Source organism: Thermobia domestica, chromosome 10 (assembly GCF_964235325.1).
Source record: "Thermobia domestica chromosome 10, izTheDome1.hap1.1, whole genome shotgun sequence".
Taxonomy (NCBI): Eukaryota; Metazoa; Arthropoda; class Insecta; order Zygentoma; family Lepismatidae; genus Thermobia; species Thermobia domestica.
This window is the reverse complement of record NC_137463.1, coordinates 39,689,903-39,703,627: the sequence shown is the minus strand read 5'-3', so window position 1 is coordinate 39,703,627 and position 13,725 is coordinate 39,689,903. Positions and strand designations below refer to the sequence as shown.

At 34.7% G+C, this 13,725-nt stretch overlaps 1 protein-coding gene across 1 annotated transcript in view; it reads left to right on the top strand.

The window, feature by feature from the left end:
* LOC145661975 (uncharacterized) overlaps positions 1-1,875 on the top strand; it is a 33,299-nt gene extending 31,424 nt beyond the window's left edge. The window contains exon 5 of the mRNA XM_081727320.1: positions 895-1,875. Within this exon, the coding sequence (XP_081583446.1) occupies positions 895-1,047 (153 nt within the window). The 3' untranslated portion in view covers positions 1,048-1,875. The remainder of the gene's footprint in view (positions 1-894) is intronic.
* The last annotated feature ends 11,850 nt before the right edge of the window (positions 1,876-13,725 follow it).

The following is a 13,725-nucleotide window of genomic DNA, read 5'->3' as shown; positions in this document are numbered from 1 at the left end:
TAGGTTTTTTTTTTTTTTTTTTTTTTTTTTTTTGGCATTTGCTTCTAAGTCTGTTCCTGTAAGCGTTTAGTACGGCCTCTGTGTTTCTTTCTATTGTTCTCCTATGCTCCTATTAAAACAAAATAGTTCTGATTAAAAAATGTTGTGAAGCTGGATGAGCGGGGAAATGTACACAATTTCCTTCACAATATAACAATTAGCCCTTATTGACATATTAGATAGTCTAGTTCAGTGTTTCTCAACCTGAGAGCCGCCAAGATAAGCGGAAGAGATCAACATAATTAGAATCTAATATACTGTAGATTCTATTTAGAAATATAGAAGAGATCAACATAATTAGAATCTAATATATTGTAGAACCTATGTAGAAAATATTGTTAAATATTATTTTGAATTTTGTTCTAATAGGCATATTTTAATTTTATACATACTGTTAAGAATAACAAAAATAGGTCTACTAAACACTTTTAACAGATTTTTTTTTTTATCCTTTATGACCTGAAATTAAGGGAGTTATTAAGTTTTAAAATTTTCAAACAGCTTCCATTTTCAAACAGTATGACGGATCGGATTCGATATTTGTAATATGAATGACCTGACCAAATTTGGTTTTAATCCATTCGCTTTTAGAGAAGTTACTCTATCCACTATATCCAAGAAATTTATTGTACTATTATAGAAATAGATGGATGTCAATGAGATCTCCGCCAATTGGTATATTAAAAATCTCACACAAGCTTATTACAAACCAGAAATTATAAAGGGTTCGCTGGCAAGAGAATGTGATAAAATGGGGATCGTGATAGGAATTAGGTTAAGAGCCATTAGTCTAGTTAATTATGAAAATACTTGAATAAATATAATTTATATGTTACTTTGTTTTTTAATTTGCAGACTTTAGCTATCGTTCTGTCAGGTTACATCATGTTTGAATTGGCCAAGGAAGAGAAGGCCAAAGTTGAGGGAGGTGAAGGTAGTTTTGATTCAAATGGAGATACTATATATCTCGAAGGAGAAGATGAAGGAAGAGAAATAATTCCAGTTTAAAGGAGAGAGCTAACGATATCGCTGGAGAATGGCTAAAAATGCAAATAAACGTCGGAATTCGATGTGAATATAAGAACGAGAAGGACACCTCATGCGCAATACGAAAATATGAATATACTTTCTTAAAAAGGATAAAGTGTCTACAATTCTAACTAAATGAATATGATATTGATAAATATGTTCAATCCGTATCATTTTCGTCATGAAATTTATTTCCTTGCAATGTTAGAGAGTAGAGTAGGCCATTTCTAATTTTGCAGGAACAATCAACTTATGCATGTATGTAAATAAAATTTGGATCTAGCGCTCGAAATTTTTCATATGCTTATTTGATACGAAATATTGTGAAACTTAATAATATGCGTAATATGCTTTAATATTGTGTATATAATTATTAGTGCTGTTGTTGTTATAGAGATATATGAAGCTAGTCACATGTGCTAAGATGGATTTTCTACAATACTTATATTTACTTTATTTCAATTCAGGGAAAACTTTACCTGCATTTCTTGTAACAAATTAAACTTATCCCAACAGAATAAAAGCAACTTAATAATTATCAAATAGAACAACGCTATCCAAAATAACTTATATAGTCCAAGCTCCCAAAAACTTGGATTATGTTCTTTTGCTATGGCATTGAAGCATTGTGATATTCAACATAAAATACCTTTATAAGATTTGCATTTTGACAAAATATCTCAAAGTGGTAGAATTTTAAATATATACACGCAAAGGGTACACATTCTGTACAATATAAGTTCTGAAGAGTTGCGAAATTGAATTCACTGATAAAATATATTATTCATTCGTAATGTAATTCATGAAATGATGTACAAAATTAGAGTTATCGTGCAATTATAGATATTTCAAGATAGTAAGATTTATTTTATCATAAACTATATATATATATATATATACTAGATTGCAAAATAAACAATTTACTTCAGGAAAATACTTGCGTTGTTGAAATTATGAACTTATTAGTTGAAAATCATATTATTAAATGTTAATTTGAATATTGAAATTAACGGTGCTATAATATTTGTGAAATCATTTTAAGTAATCCAGGGGAACTCTTTTTTTCTGCTTTCTTGGAAATGTACTGATACGGTACTGTAATGTTTTCTTTACTGATTTCTTTTTCAAATCTTTATTTAAATGTTTCGTACTTCGTGGAAATTAAATTTGGTTACAAATAATTTAATTACTTAAAAAATTAAATTTAACTCCAATAATAGAAAATTGATCCTGAGAATATTCAGGCCCAAGAGAAACAGGAATAAGGAATAACAGAAACTTCATAACGAGGAACTAAATGATTTATACGGTTTACCAAACATTGTTAGGGTCATCAAATCTAGGAGGCTTGGTCAGGTCATGTAGCTAAGATGGAAGAAAGTAGGAACGCATTCAAAGTTTTAACTGAAAGACCAATCGAAAAACGACCATTAGGAAGGCCTAGGCGGAAATGGGAGGACAACGTTAAGATGGCTTGCAGAAATAGGAATACAAAGTAGAAAGTGGATCCAATTGGCTAAGGATAGAAGTCAATAGAGAGCTTTTGTGAACGCATTGAATCTTAGGGTTCCAAAGGCCATAGTGTTAGTTATAATATAAAAGTAACCAGTAATACTAATTAATTTTCAAAAGCAAGCGACATTGAAATAGTATAGTTACAGAAGACATTAGCAAAATGTCATCATTAACATGTGAAGAGATATTGATGAAATGAAATACAAACAAAAGACAAGGAGAAACTTATAATTTGTAGTCATAACTTTATGTTAATAATTTTTAATTATGTACTTCCTTTTTTGATGAGATAAATAATTTATACCGAAAAGTGTAAAATGAAAATGATCTGATTATTCCGTGTTTCATGCATTTCTCTCTTTCTTTTATTCTCTCAAATGAATGTTATTTCAATCTTTTCGTATACTGATTACCCTGATAATTTTAAATATGCTTAACAATGATTTATAATGGGAAACGAACTTGCATTTACATCTTCCCAAACTATTTTCTCACCTTTATCCTTATAGTGAAAGTGGAAAATACCTTTTTTAAACAAGTATTATTATTTTTAAAATTTAATTTGAAATTTGTTCTAGATAATGTCCAGAAGACAAGGCGAGACGTGGAGTAAAGTTTTATTTGTTTTTATTTTCTTGGATCGTCTCGTAAATTTATAGAAGCGCCGTCTCGTCTCGAAAAATTGGCCGGGAATTGAATCAGGGACCTCACACACTAGAGGTAAATGCTCTCTCATGCCTCGCGTGTTACTACTCAATCCCAGTGTAGTGAAATCGGGGGGGGGGGGGGACGGTCTCAGTGCTATAATGTTCAAGTCTGATACGAGGGGTCTCTGGTTTGATTTGATCCCGACTATGTGTGCTTGTGGTTGACAGCACCATATCCGTTTGTTTCCTCGGGGTTCTTCGGTTTCCTTCCATTAATTATCTCATATTCGTGCATTTTCATTCATCATCCCTCTCTTCAAGCCTACAGGGCATAACCATAAGACGCAAAACTTGAACGTTGATTTCATTTCATTTTTCAAGACTAAATAATTCGGTAATAGAGTGATGGCAACGCTGCTTTGGAGTGAATGCAGAGTTGGTTAGCTCACTGACTGCTCAGATGGGATATGACCAGTGAAACAAAGATGCACTTTTGTAGGCCAAGGACTTGCATGTAGTAGCGGTTGCACTTTTTATTTTTATTTTCTTTCTTACTTTCTTTTTACTTTCCTTTCTTTTTTGTGTTTGTTATTCTTTTGCACGTGGAATAAAAGAATTTGCTTTTTTTTAAGTAGTGGGTGACGTGACAAGTAGGGTTGCCAGATATTTTTTTTAAAAAAGAAAATTTTCAGATATTTCAGAGGGAAAAAAGTTTTAAAAGCGATTTGTGGTATTCAAAATATACAAACCATGGCCGACTCGATGCATATCTTTTCACTCTAAGAGCAACAGAAGGCCTATATACTTTGACTTAGCAAAGTAGAATAATTTTATTGCAAACAGTATTTTACGTTACTTCTAGACAGAATATCGCTATCGATCGAAATTACTATATCATCGAGACCAATTATGATTTCAGAAGATCTTCCCTCTCCCTCTCACCGGGGATATTTCGCATAAATGGGAATTGGTAGCCCAAGTTGAGTCTGGTCAGAGAAATGCTCCGGGTGGAGAGAATGTCGTAGCTCCGGGGGAGTTATCCATAAAAAAAACATTAACTGCTCGAAACAGTGTTGACAGACGAAGTTTAAGATGCTGAGACTACGTATTCTCAAACAAGATGTTGGAATGCCGGTTAGAAAGGAGATAACGCACTTGTTCCTTTTCCCCTCTGAATTCCAAGTTACATCATTGAGTTACATTGATAGTGTGTGAGATATCAATTCCTCGAAGTAAGTATACAAGGTGTTAATGGGTTCCGTGTCGTAAATTTAGAAGATAATTCCTTGTATGAAGTGATAGAAAAAGTTTTCAGAAAGGTGGGTTGGAGAAACCCTCCTTTCAGTTATAAACTATATAAAAAAATGCAAATCATAACATTACAACACACAACGAGTATTCAGTTGCAGTAGTAGCTACAATTATCCCTGTAACCCAACGTACTAAATATCGTTCATTACGCTGGTACCAGGAGATCTGAAACATGAATATCGTAATATCCTACACGTGGTTTATATTTGTAAATACCAGCGTCATCGCTGTTTATGAGAGGGTATGAAACAACATGTAACATCTCAATCGATATCAATTTCGGCTGTCAAATCCCCCCTCTCTTAGCTTTCCTGGAGCTCTGTGGTCTCCTGCTCAACTTACAGGAGCTTTATGGGAACTCAACCACCCTCTTAGCTTGCCTGGAGCTCTGAACGAATCCTAACTGCAACCACCTAGCTTGCCTGGAGCTGTATAGTTTTATGCCCATCTAGCTTGCTTGGAGCTCTGCGGGACACCAACCTCTCTTTGCTTGCAGCATTGAAAATTCCTAAACCACATCCACTTAACTTTCCTGGAGGTTTGTGGGAATCCTTCCCTTGGCTTCCTGGACTTAGGGGCACCTGTTACTTATCCAACTTACATAGTTAACTTCGTATTGGTCTTAAAACCACACTTATACTTAAAATATGATGTTTCACATTTTCGGAGTTTATAACTCTGATACGAGTAGTTTTCCGACCCCATGTTTATTAGAATTTTTTTCTTTCATTTAATATAAGGAATCACCTAAATTTGTGACACGAAATTCATTAACACCCTGTATATACATTAACTTATAAAAACATAAAAATGTCCAGGACTACAATTGCTTTGAAAACAAAAAAAAACTCTTTAAGAGGAAAATAAAAAAGTATAACGTAACAGGTGTAAAAAAACGTAAAATTTACGGGAAAACGTAAGCTCTGGCAACCTGACTGACAAGATTTATATTGCAAAAGTTACATATTAATTAAGTTGCCGTTTTACGTTGTATTATGATTATTTTTTTTCTCACGCTCTAAGTGCTTCCTCGAGTGTAACTTTATTAAACGGTAATAACACCTCTTTTTTTTGCAAAGTAATGCAAGCACCTTACTTCCATTCATGAGTTTGTTATGCAACTATTGTGGTAACAACATCTACAGTCTTTTGTTCTTGCTGCACACACTTCCGTCTGCAACCAATTCCTTAAGAGAGAAAGGAAGAAAATAAGGAATCGGATATCTCACAAATAAGAAGCTGAATTTATTCACAGCTTATAAATAAAATTTGATCTTCATTTGTTTGCTAACTTCTTCTCTCATACTCTACTGCCAAGGTCAATTTCTTCTCTTTCTTGAACAAATTCGAAACCTGAAGGCAATCCACTCATCTTATTATGTATCTTATGTCAATATATTACTATACTTCCGTGTATCGAAGTGTGTACTTTTCAGAGAGCCGACCCTTCACAATTAGTTATGAGTAAATACGCGTCGACTACTAAAGAATGTATTCAAACACAGTGAAACGATAGAGCTCCTCCGTGGCTAAGCGGTTAGCATACGCGCCTTTGGCGTGGGAGGCCCGGGTTCGATTCCCGGCGGGAGCTCATGTGGTTCGGATTCCACGTTAATCAGTAGGTCCACGTCTCATATAGCCTCGCTGCTGAACGGGACGTTAAACTCAAAATCAACTCAACAGTGAAACGATAACATTGACCTTAGTGAATTTATTAATGACGTTTTATCTTATGCTAATCAACCAAAAGTCTTCTACAAATAAGTTTATGTGTGTGTTTAATTAAAATTCAGACTCAGCTACAACATTTTGTCGCACTCTAAAAGGCTCACTCGCACTCTGTTCATAGTTTTCGGAAAATGAAATGATATTTTAATTGCTCTCACGCATCCAAAAACTTTAGATTCACTTTATTTCGTGAACATCGTTACACAAGAGCGCTCCCAAAAATAGCTGTTTCATAGTAGAAATGTTGATTTGTTCACTTCTTGTTCAATTTGTTCAATCTTGATTTGTTCGCTTGCTGTAAGCTTGCCTTGCAAGTCGGCCAAGCTTGTATTGAGCTTGATTGGAAAATGTGAAAACATGCCTCAAGCTGGGTTCCAGTAACGAAGTTACATGAGGGCAACCTTGCATTCAGTGTTCCATTCAAGCTTAACGTAAGTGTTTTACAAGTCAAGTCAATAGCCAATGAAGGGCCAGTGATGATATGACGCTCTGCGAAAAGTCTAAAGCATCGCTCGCAAGTACAACAAAAGCCATATTGTATGAAAGCACGCGTTGAAAGTTCTTGGCTGAAAGCTTTCATGCTACTAGGGCTGGTTCATTTTCAGGTAACTTGAGACAAATTAAATGAAATCTTTAAATTTTTACGTCCCATGGTTATGCCAGCTAGGCTAAAGGAGACGGTCATGATGAGAAATGAATGAAATAGTGAATGAAGAAAGTGGGAGAGAACGGGAGTCTCGGGGTAAACCCACGCACACGGTATTTGTCCGCCACAAAGTTCACTTGGCGCCAGCTGGGATCGAACCAAGAACCCCATGCACCAGAGGTGAACGCTCTACCACTGAGCCATTACGGCCCGAGGCAACATGAGATTGTAGAGGATATCATGTTGGGCTTTTAGTCAGCTGCTGTCTCTCCCCATATTATTATTATTTGACAATTTCTTCGATAATCATCCACTTAATTAATAATCCATTTCCTTTAAAATAAGGACGTTCCATTTTTCCTTTTTCCAAAATCACCTCTATCTGAGACTTTTAGTTCCTCTATCTGAGCTAGCACTTACCGGTGCGTGTCTGATTCGATTCCAGCTCCTGTCAAGTGGTACTGTGGACTTTCTCGAAGTTCTCCCGTTCCCCCCCACTTTCGTCATTCCGTCATTATCATCCATGTCAGCAGCACCGTTTCCCTTAACTTCGGTGTATACTTGTGGGACGTGAAACTCAAAGAAAATTTTTAAAATGCGATTCGGAATTTGTGTAAACTTGTAGATTCAATCTAACACTTCTATAAGTTTTCGATGATGGAACGAGATTCTAAATCTCAGTCATTCCATCAATCAAATATAGGAGTATACAAGGAAATAAGGTTTACAATTAACAAAACTATGGGAAAAAAGAGACATAGAACTTCACACCATACCAGCCTTCGCAAAAATTGCGGAGCGTAACGCAACACAAAACGTACAAACATCAATTATGACCTTTATGCCTATTAGTACAATTCAAAGTGCAGATTTTGCGTTGCAATGACTCAAGCCTTTACGGAATGGGGACCATAAAGTGTGTGCGATCGCTTAAGGCAGTGTCTAACGTTTTCAGCTGAGATCTTCAATCCCTATATAATAACATGGTGAACTTCTTTCCAAAGTATTATGAAAACTATTTGTCTTATGTAGTTCAAAATTTCTCCAGTTGTTAACCTACCCCAATACTACATGTTAACTTTTTTTTTTTTTTTAATTTTTAATCTAGTATCCATCGGTTTCTTTATCTCTGGGGTCAACTTAAAGTTCGCGCACGTGACTTAGCGGGGGCCAGAGAATGAAAGACACCTAGCTGGTTAGCCTCCTACCTGCTGTTCTGCGTTGTTGCAAAATGTAGTGCCATATATTAAGCAGGTTTTAAATGGAAGAAAATTAATTTTTAATTAGCGCGCTGTTATATTACCCTAGCAAGAAAAAGTAAAAGCGAACATGCAATATTAATACTAACAAACATTTGGACGAATTTTGAAATGTATAAAATAAATAGTTTTCATAATATTTTGGAAAGAAATATGCCATTTTATTATATAGGAAAATCCCAACGCATTCCGAGTGTTGGACATAGCCTTAATTTCATTAGAGTTAAGACTAAAAAAAAAAAAAAAAAATATCTACAATATCTGGTTATCAGATAGAGATCTTAGAAAACGAAAAATGTCATTATGACCAAAAGTGGATTTGATTCCTTTGTGCACCGAACGTGCAATATATGTTCAGGTGTTTTACCGTTTGTGTAGGAGACACGGTTACGAAGTACATGTAGTTCGAATTTCATGTTCACATAGTTCGTCATGTTCATATAGTATCGGTGTTAAAAGTGGAATGTACATTCTATCCATCTCTGTAGCAGCACAGGCAGTAGGCCCAACAGTGGGAAATGGTGGACTAAACCAACTAGTACTCTTGGTCGTACGTGTAAGTGATACTTTGCCGAGAATTTGCCAACTAATTAAATTGTGAAGGCATGCTCTACGAAAGAGTGCAAGAAACTGTTGGATGAATGACGACTAATTGTTGCCATCGTACACTTTAAACTATATTGGGCCAACATATTTTTCAACGTCATTTACCTAGGTGTTTATTGAAAATTTCAACTTCCAATGATGCCGACCATTAGCCAACGTGGGGCTTACCACTAGTGTTGTAAATAGAAAAAAAAAAACCGTTCGTATTTTTTCAGAAATGTACGTTTTTTTAGAAAAAAAAACATTGCCTCTCGTTTTTTTCTAAATTTCGTTTTTTTTTTTCAAATAGTCATTTGTAATGTATCTTATTTCATTTAAGTCTGCAGTATTTTTATGTAGGTATAATTACCATAAAATGCAACATAAATTAAACACTAGATACTAATACGGTACAAATATTTTACAATTTATATGAGTAGCGTACCTACTAATAATCCGGGTTTCTGTACTGTTTCACCAATATCAACGAAGAAATAAAAGTATAAATGAACATTTGTTTTTTCGTGAAAGTAGGCCTTTAATAAGTAGACCTACGAAAATAATATCACGAACAGTATAAAATGCAAATAACTTGTCTAAAGGTAAAAACTAATTCTAATTTGCCTACTAGTATTTTTCTGAATATCATATATAAATAATTTGTCGACTAGATATATGATATGCATGGCTGGCTCTAACATGTGAAACACGTGCATTTGCACGGGGCTGCATTATCTGTCATAAGTATTTTATTTAAAATAAATGTTTCTTGTTGGAAACAGACTTCATGATCATGGTAGCTAAATTTACTAAGCTGACCTTCTATTTGAATACTACATTCATAAATTATGTTTAGGTCGCATTAGTTTAAGTCACATGGGCAGTGCTAAAGCAAATAGTGAAATAAATCCCAGAATAAATTGCTTGATTGTTGTCAAATACAAGAACTCAATTCTCGAACGCCTGTCCACTTTGGTTATAGTACTCGCGTCCAGTCATGAAGCTTGGGCTCTAAACCAATCACAGCAATATTTTGTTTGAGCTTCGATGCATCGGAAAACTTCGGTATAATTCGTTGAGCCGCTTCCCGAACGCACGCTTGGGGAAATGTCAAACAGCTGAAATTCACCAACAATGTTGTCAAACTTTGAAGACATAGTAAACGAGTATATAAAAAAAGGCATTTAAAATTGCCAATAATAACACTGTACAACAATAACTACTGTAACAACTATTCTAAAATGGTAACAATAGCACAAATAGTAACAACGAAAATATAACGCAACAAAAAAGAATGAACAAAACGGAACCTGACGCCAATCCGACAACACTGTACTCTCGGGAGATGTTTTCCGTGTAGCGCGAGAGAAGCCACTGACAAAATGGGATGGGTGGGGGTTGACAACTGGAACAAACCCTCGCGTTCTATTGGGTGGTGAAATCGGTAGATCTAGGTCAAGCATCACGACTCGGCGCGAGTACTATAGTTATCAGAGTTCTGATATGAAAGCTTCTCTTGTCTTTGTCGCAAATAAGATCGTTATCATTGAAGATGGAAACACTTTAAAAAATAACAGATGTAGAAGGAAAATCAAGAAATAAACGAAAAAGAGCTAGTTGCACTATAATTGCAAACTGACATGTTGAGGTTGAAACTCGATATTGAATTCTATAAAAAGGATTATCATCTTTCAGATGTATTTGCTTTATCTTTCACTAACATAATAGATTAATATTTAAAGAAAAAAAAACACAACAATATTGTATTTCTAGTAAGTATTTAAGCCTTTCTGAGTGCGAGTGTAGTTTCCCTTCCCTTCGTTGTTCATGCTGGAGTAGCATACTTAAAATTGTGACTTTTAAGATTTGTTCTTTCTGGAGAAAGAGGGAGGCGGCAAAGGGCGACAAATTGCCTAGGGCCGGCCCTGATGATATGTACACTCATGTCCAAAATGATTGTCGCATATCTATAACTACCTTCTGGTAAGAATATAATTTGATAATGATTTTGCAGGGTACTTTTAATACTGATGCTGTGTGTATAATCGGAAAATGTATATTTGTGGTAAATTTAAAAGGAAAAGAATTATAAATACGAAAATTAGAAAGAGTAAAACAAAATGTTGCTAAATGGACAAGAAAGTTTTATTTTCGTTTTATTGTTCTTATTTACTGCTGTTTTGACATGAAATTTGCCACATACATGTCTTTGCCGATTATACACACACTAACATTATAAGAAATACCAGGCGGATTCGTTATCAAATTATATTCCTATAACAACATATTTATAGACATACGACAATAATTTTGGACATGAGTGTACATACAAGACATGAATATAGGATGACATAATTTGAAGTAATGCAGGGTGTTTCAAAATTAATATTAGGGTTTGAAACGTTGTAGTATCTATTACAATTAACTTACAATTATAAGTATTATCAAATGAAAGAGCAACTCAAACAGTTTTGTACACACGCATGTCATGCATTATTTCCTCTGTCTGCTGTTAGAAAGAGCAAGTAGCAAAGATGGAGACTAGAGACCAGAAAGCTTTGTGTGTTTTAATTTTGCAAAGCCTGAATCTATATTTACAGTGCAAACGTCTGTGTGAATTGAATGTTTTGTGCCATATGGCGGAAAGTTTATGGGCCTTTCTCACCTATTGACTCAATGTGTGCCATGTGACGAATGAAGCTCACATCGAACACTTGAAGCAAAAACTGTTTGAGGTGTTCTTTTATTTGATGCATTGTTTATAATTGTGCGTAAAATGTAATAAGTACTACGAAGACTTAATTTCCCGATATTCATTTTGAAACACCCTTCATTTCTCAGCATCAGTATTGGAACTAAGATGTAAAAAGGAGAAATTGTGATTGTTTACAACAACGATATTATTATTACTCAAGACTGTAGGCCTAATTATTACAACACAAATTAGTAGTCAAAATGTACACTCGTAACCCTTTCAGACCCAGGTGGCCAAAGTGGCACATACGGGTGTGTCACTTTTTTTAATCCGCACCTGTATGGCCACTAATTAAGATATCGGTATATATATATATATATATATATATATATATATATATATATATATATATATATATATATATATATATATATATATATATATATATGCCAAATATGGTTGGTCCATAGTTTATCTTTTTAGTTTCTTTTTCTTCTTGTGTCGAATTTCCTTCTCAAATTTCACCCCAGTCAAAAATTCGAGAATTTTCGAATTTTCTTTATTACTTTTCCCCTGTAGCTTCATTCGTTGTAGAGAGACCTCCTTAAGACTTGTCAGGTAGACACGTAGAATGAATACCTAATTGTTGACATAAATTGGACGGGCTTGCGTGCAGTGTTGCCAATTACGGAAATTAAAATCTCCTTGAATTTGGGCAAAAAATCGAAATTTTTGTTATAAACCGTACCTATACGTCCGAATGCAAGTCAACTTACGCCAGTCGAACATTTGTCCTTACTGAGCAAACTCGGGTACATATCGTTACAGTGGGGTAATTAGGGGACGCACGAAAATTCGGATTTAGGTTTTAACTCTTGATTTTCCCCTACTTTTCTGTTTATCGAAATATATTTTTGGTAATTAGAAGCATTGTTTCTTAAATATCGCCATGATACTTGTAGGATATATATTAGTGATGTACCAGTGTTTATTTTAAGATAGTTTTCGTCTGTCTGATAGCAGTGTTGCCAGCTTCAGAAAATTTTAATTCAAGATGTTAGGGGAAAATTACGTGTTTTATCTATTATATCCCTCTTGTTGGCTACATAGGAACAAAAGTACCAGTATCTGAAAGTCTTGTCTTTACCCTTCACAACGCACTATAGAAAGTTTCAATAGGATAGTTAGGAGACGTACAGTTGAGGTTTACAGTACACCTTGTTCTCTAAGTGGAAAGATAACTGTGATTTTTTTTAGGTAGACTGAAATATTTTTTAATGACCTGCTTACTTTATTAGATATCGTCACAATACTTGTAGGATATATTATAGGGATACCAAAGCTTCTTTTAAGATAGTTTGTGTGTGTGTGTGCTAGCACTGTTGCCAGCTACAGAAAATTTTAATTTCCGATTTGGGTAAATTTTGGGAAAATTATCTTTTTGTCTTTATTATTTCCCTCTTGTTGGCTACATTCGAACAAACGTACCACTGTCTGAAAGCCTCGTCCTTAGCCTATACAGCGCACCATAAAAAAGTTTCGATAGAATAATTAGGGGAAGTACAGTTGAGGCTTATAATAAACCATGTTCTGTAAATGGTAAGAAAATTGTGCATTTCTGAGTTAGAATAAGATTTTTTTAAAAAAATTCATGCTTACTTTGTTAGATATCGTCATGATACTTGTAGGATATATTCTTATGGTACCGAAGTTTACTTTCATATAGTTTATGTCTGTTTTATGGCAGTATTTCCAGCCAAAACAATTAATTCCCGATTTTAAGTGAAAAATTCGGCAAATTTCCCTTTCCCCTCTATTATTTCCCTCTTGCTCGCTACGTTGGAACAAATGTACCACTACCTGAAAGCCCTCTCTTTAGCCTACAGAACGCACCATAAAAAGTTTCAATAGGATAATTAGAGAAGCTGTAGCCCCGGCATATCTGTTGATTTTTGCTTCTGAGGTGTAAAAAGTGTCAAAATTTCATGTGTATGGAAACAGAGAATTTTTTCTTTCTCTCTTTGAAAGGAAGCCAGCGACTTCAGGTTTTCACTGTACCTTGTCAACGCACCAAAGAAATTTTTTAGGTGACTTGGACCCATATGGCAACAGTGGTGCTAGATACAAAAAGTCTTGAAATTCGGTTAGGGATTTTTTTGGTAAATTTTCACCCCTACATTTCCCTCAATAATTTCCCACCCGCTTGCAACACTGCAATGTAACGTACACCAAAAAACAGCCACATTCCTTTTTAAAAAAACAAGGTCTTAA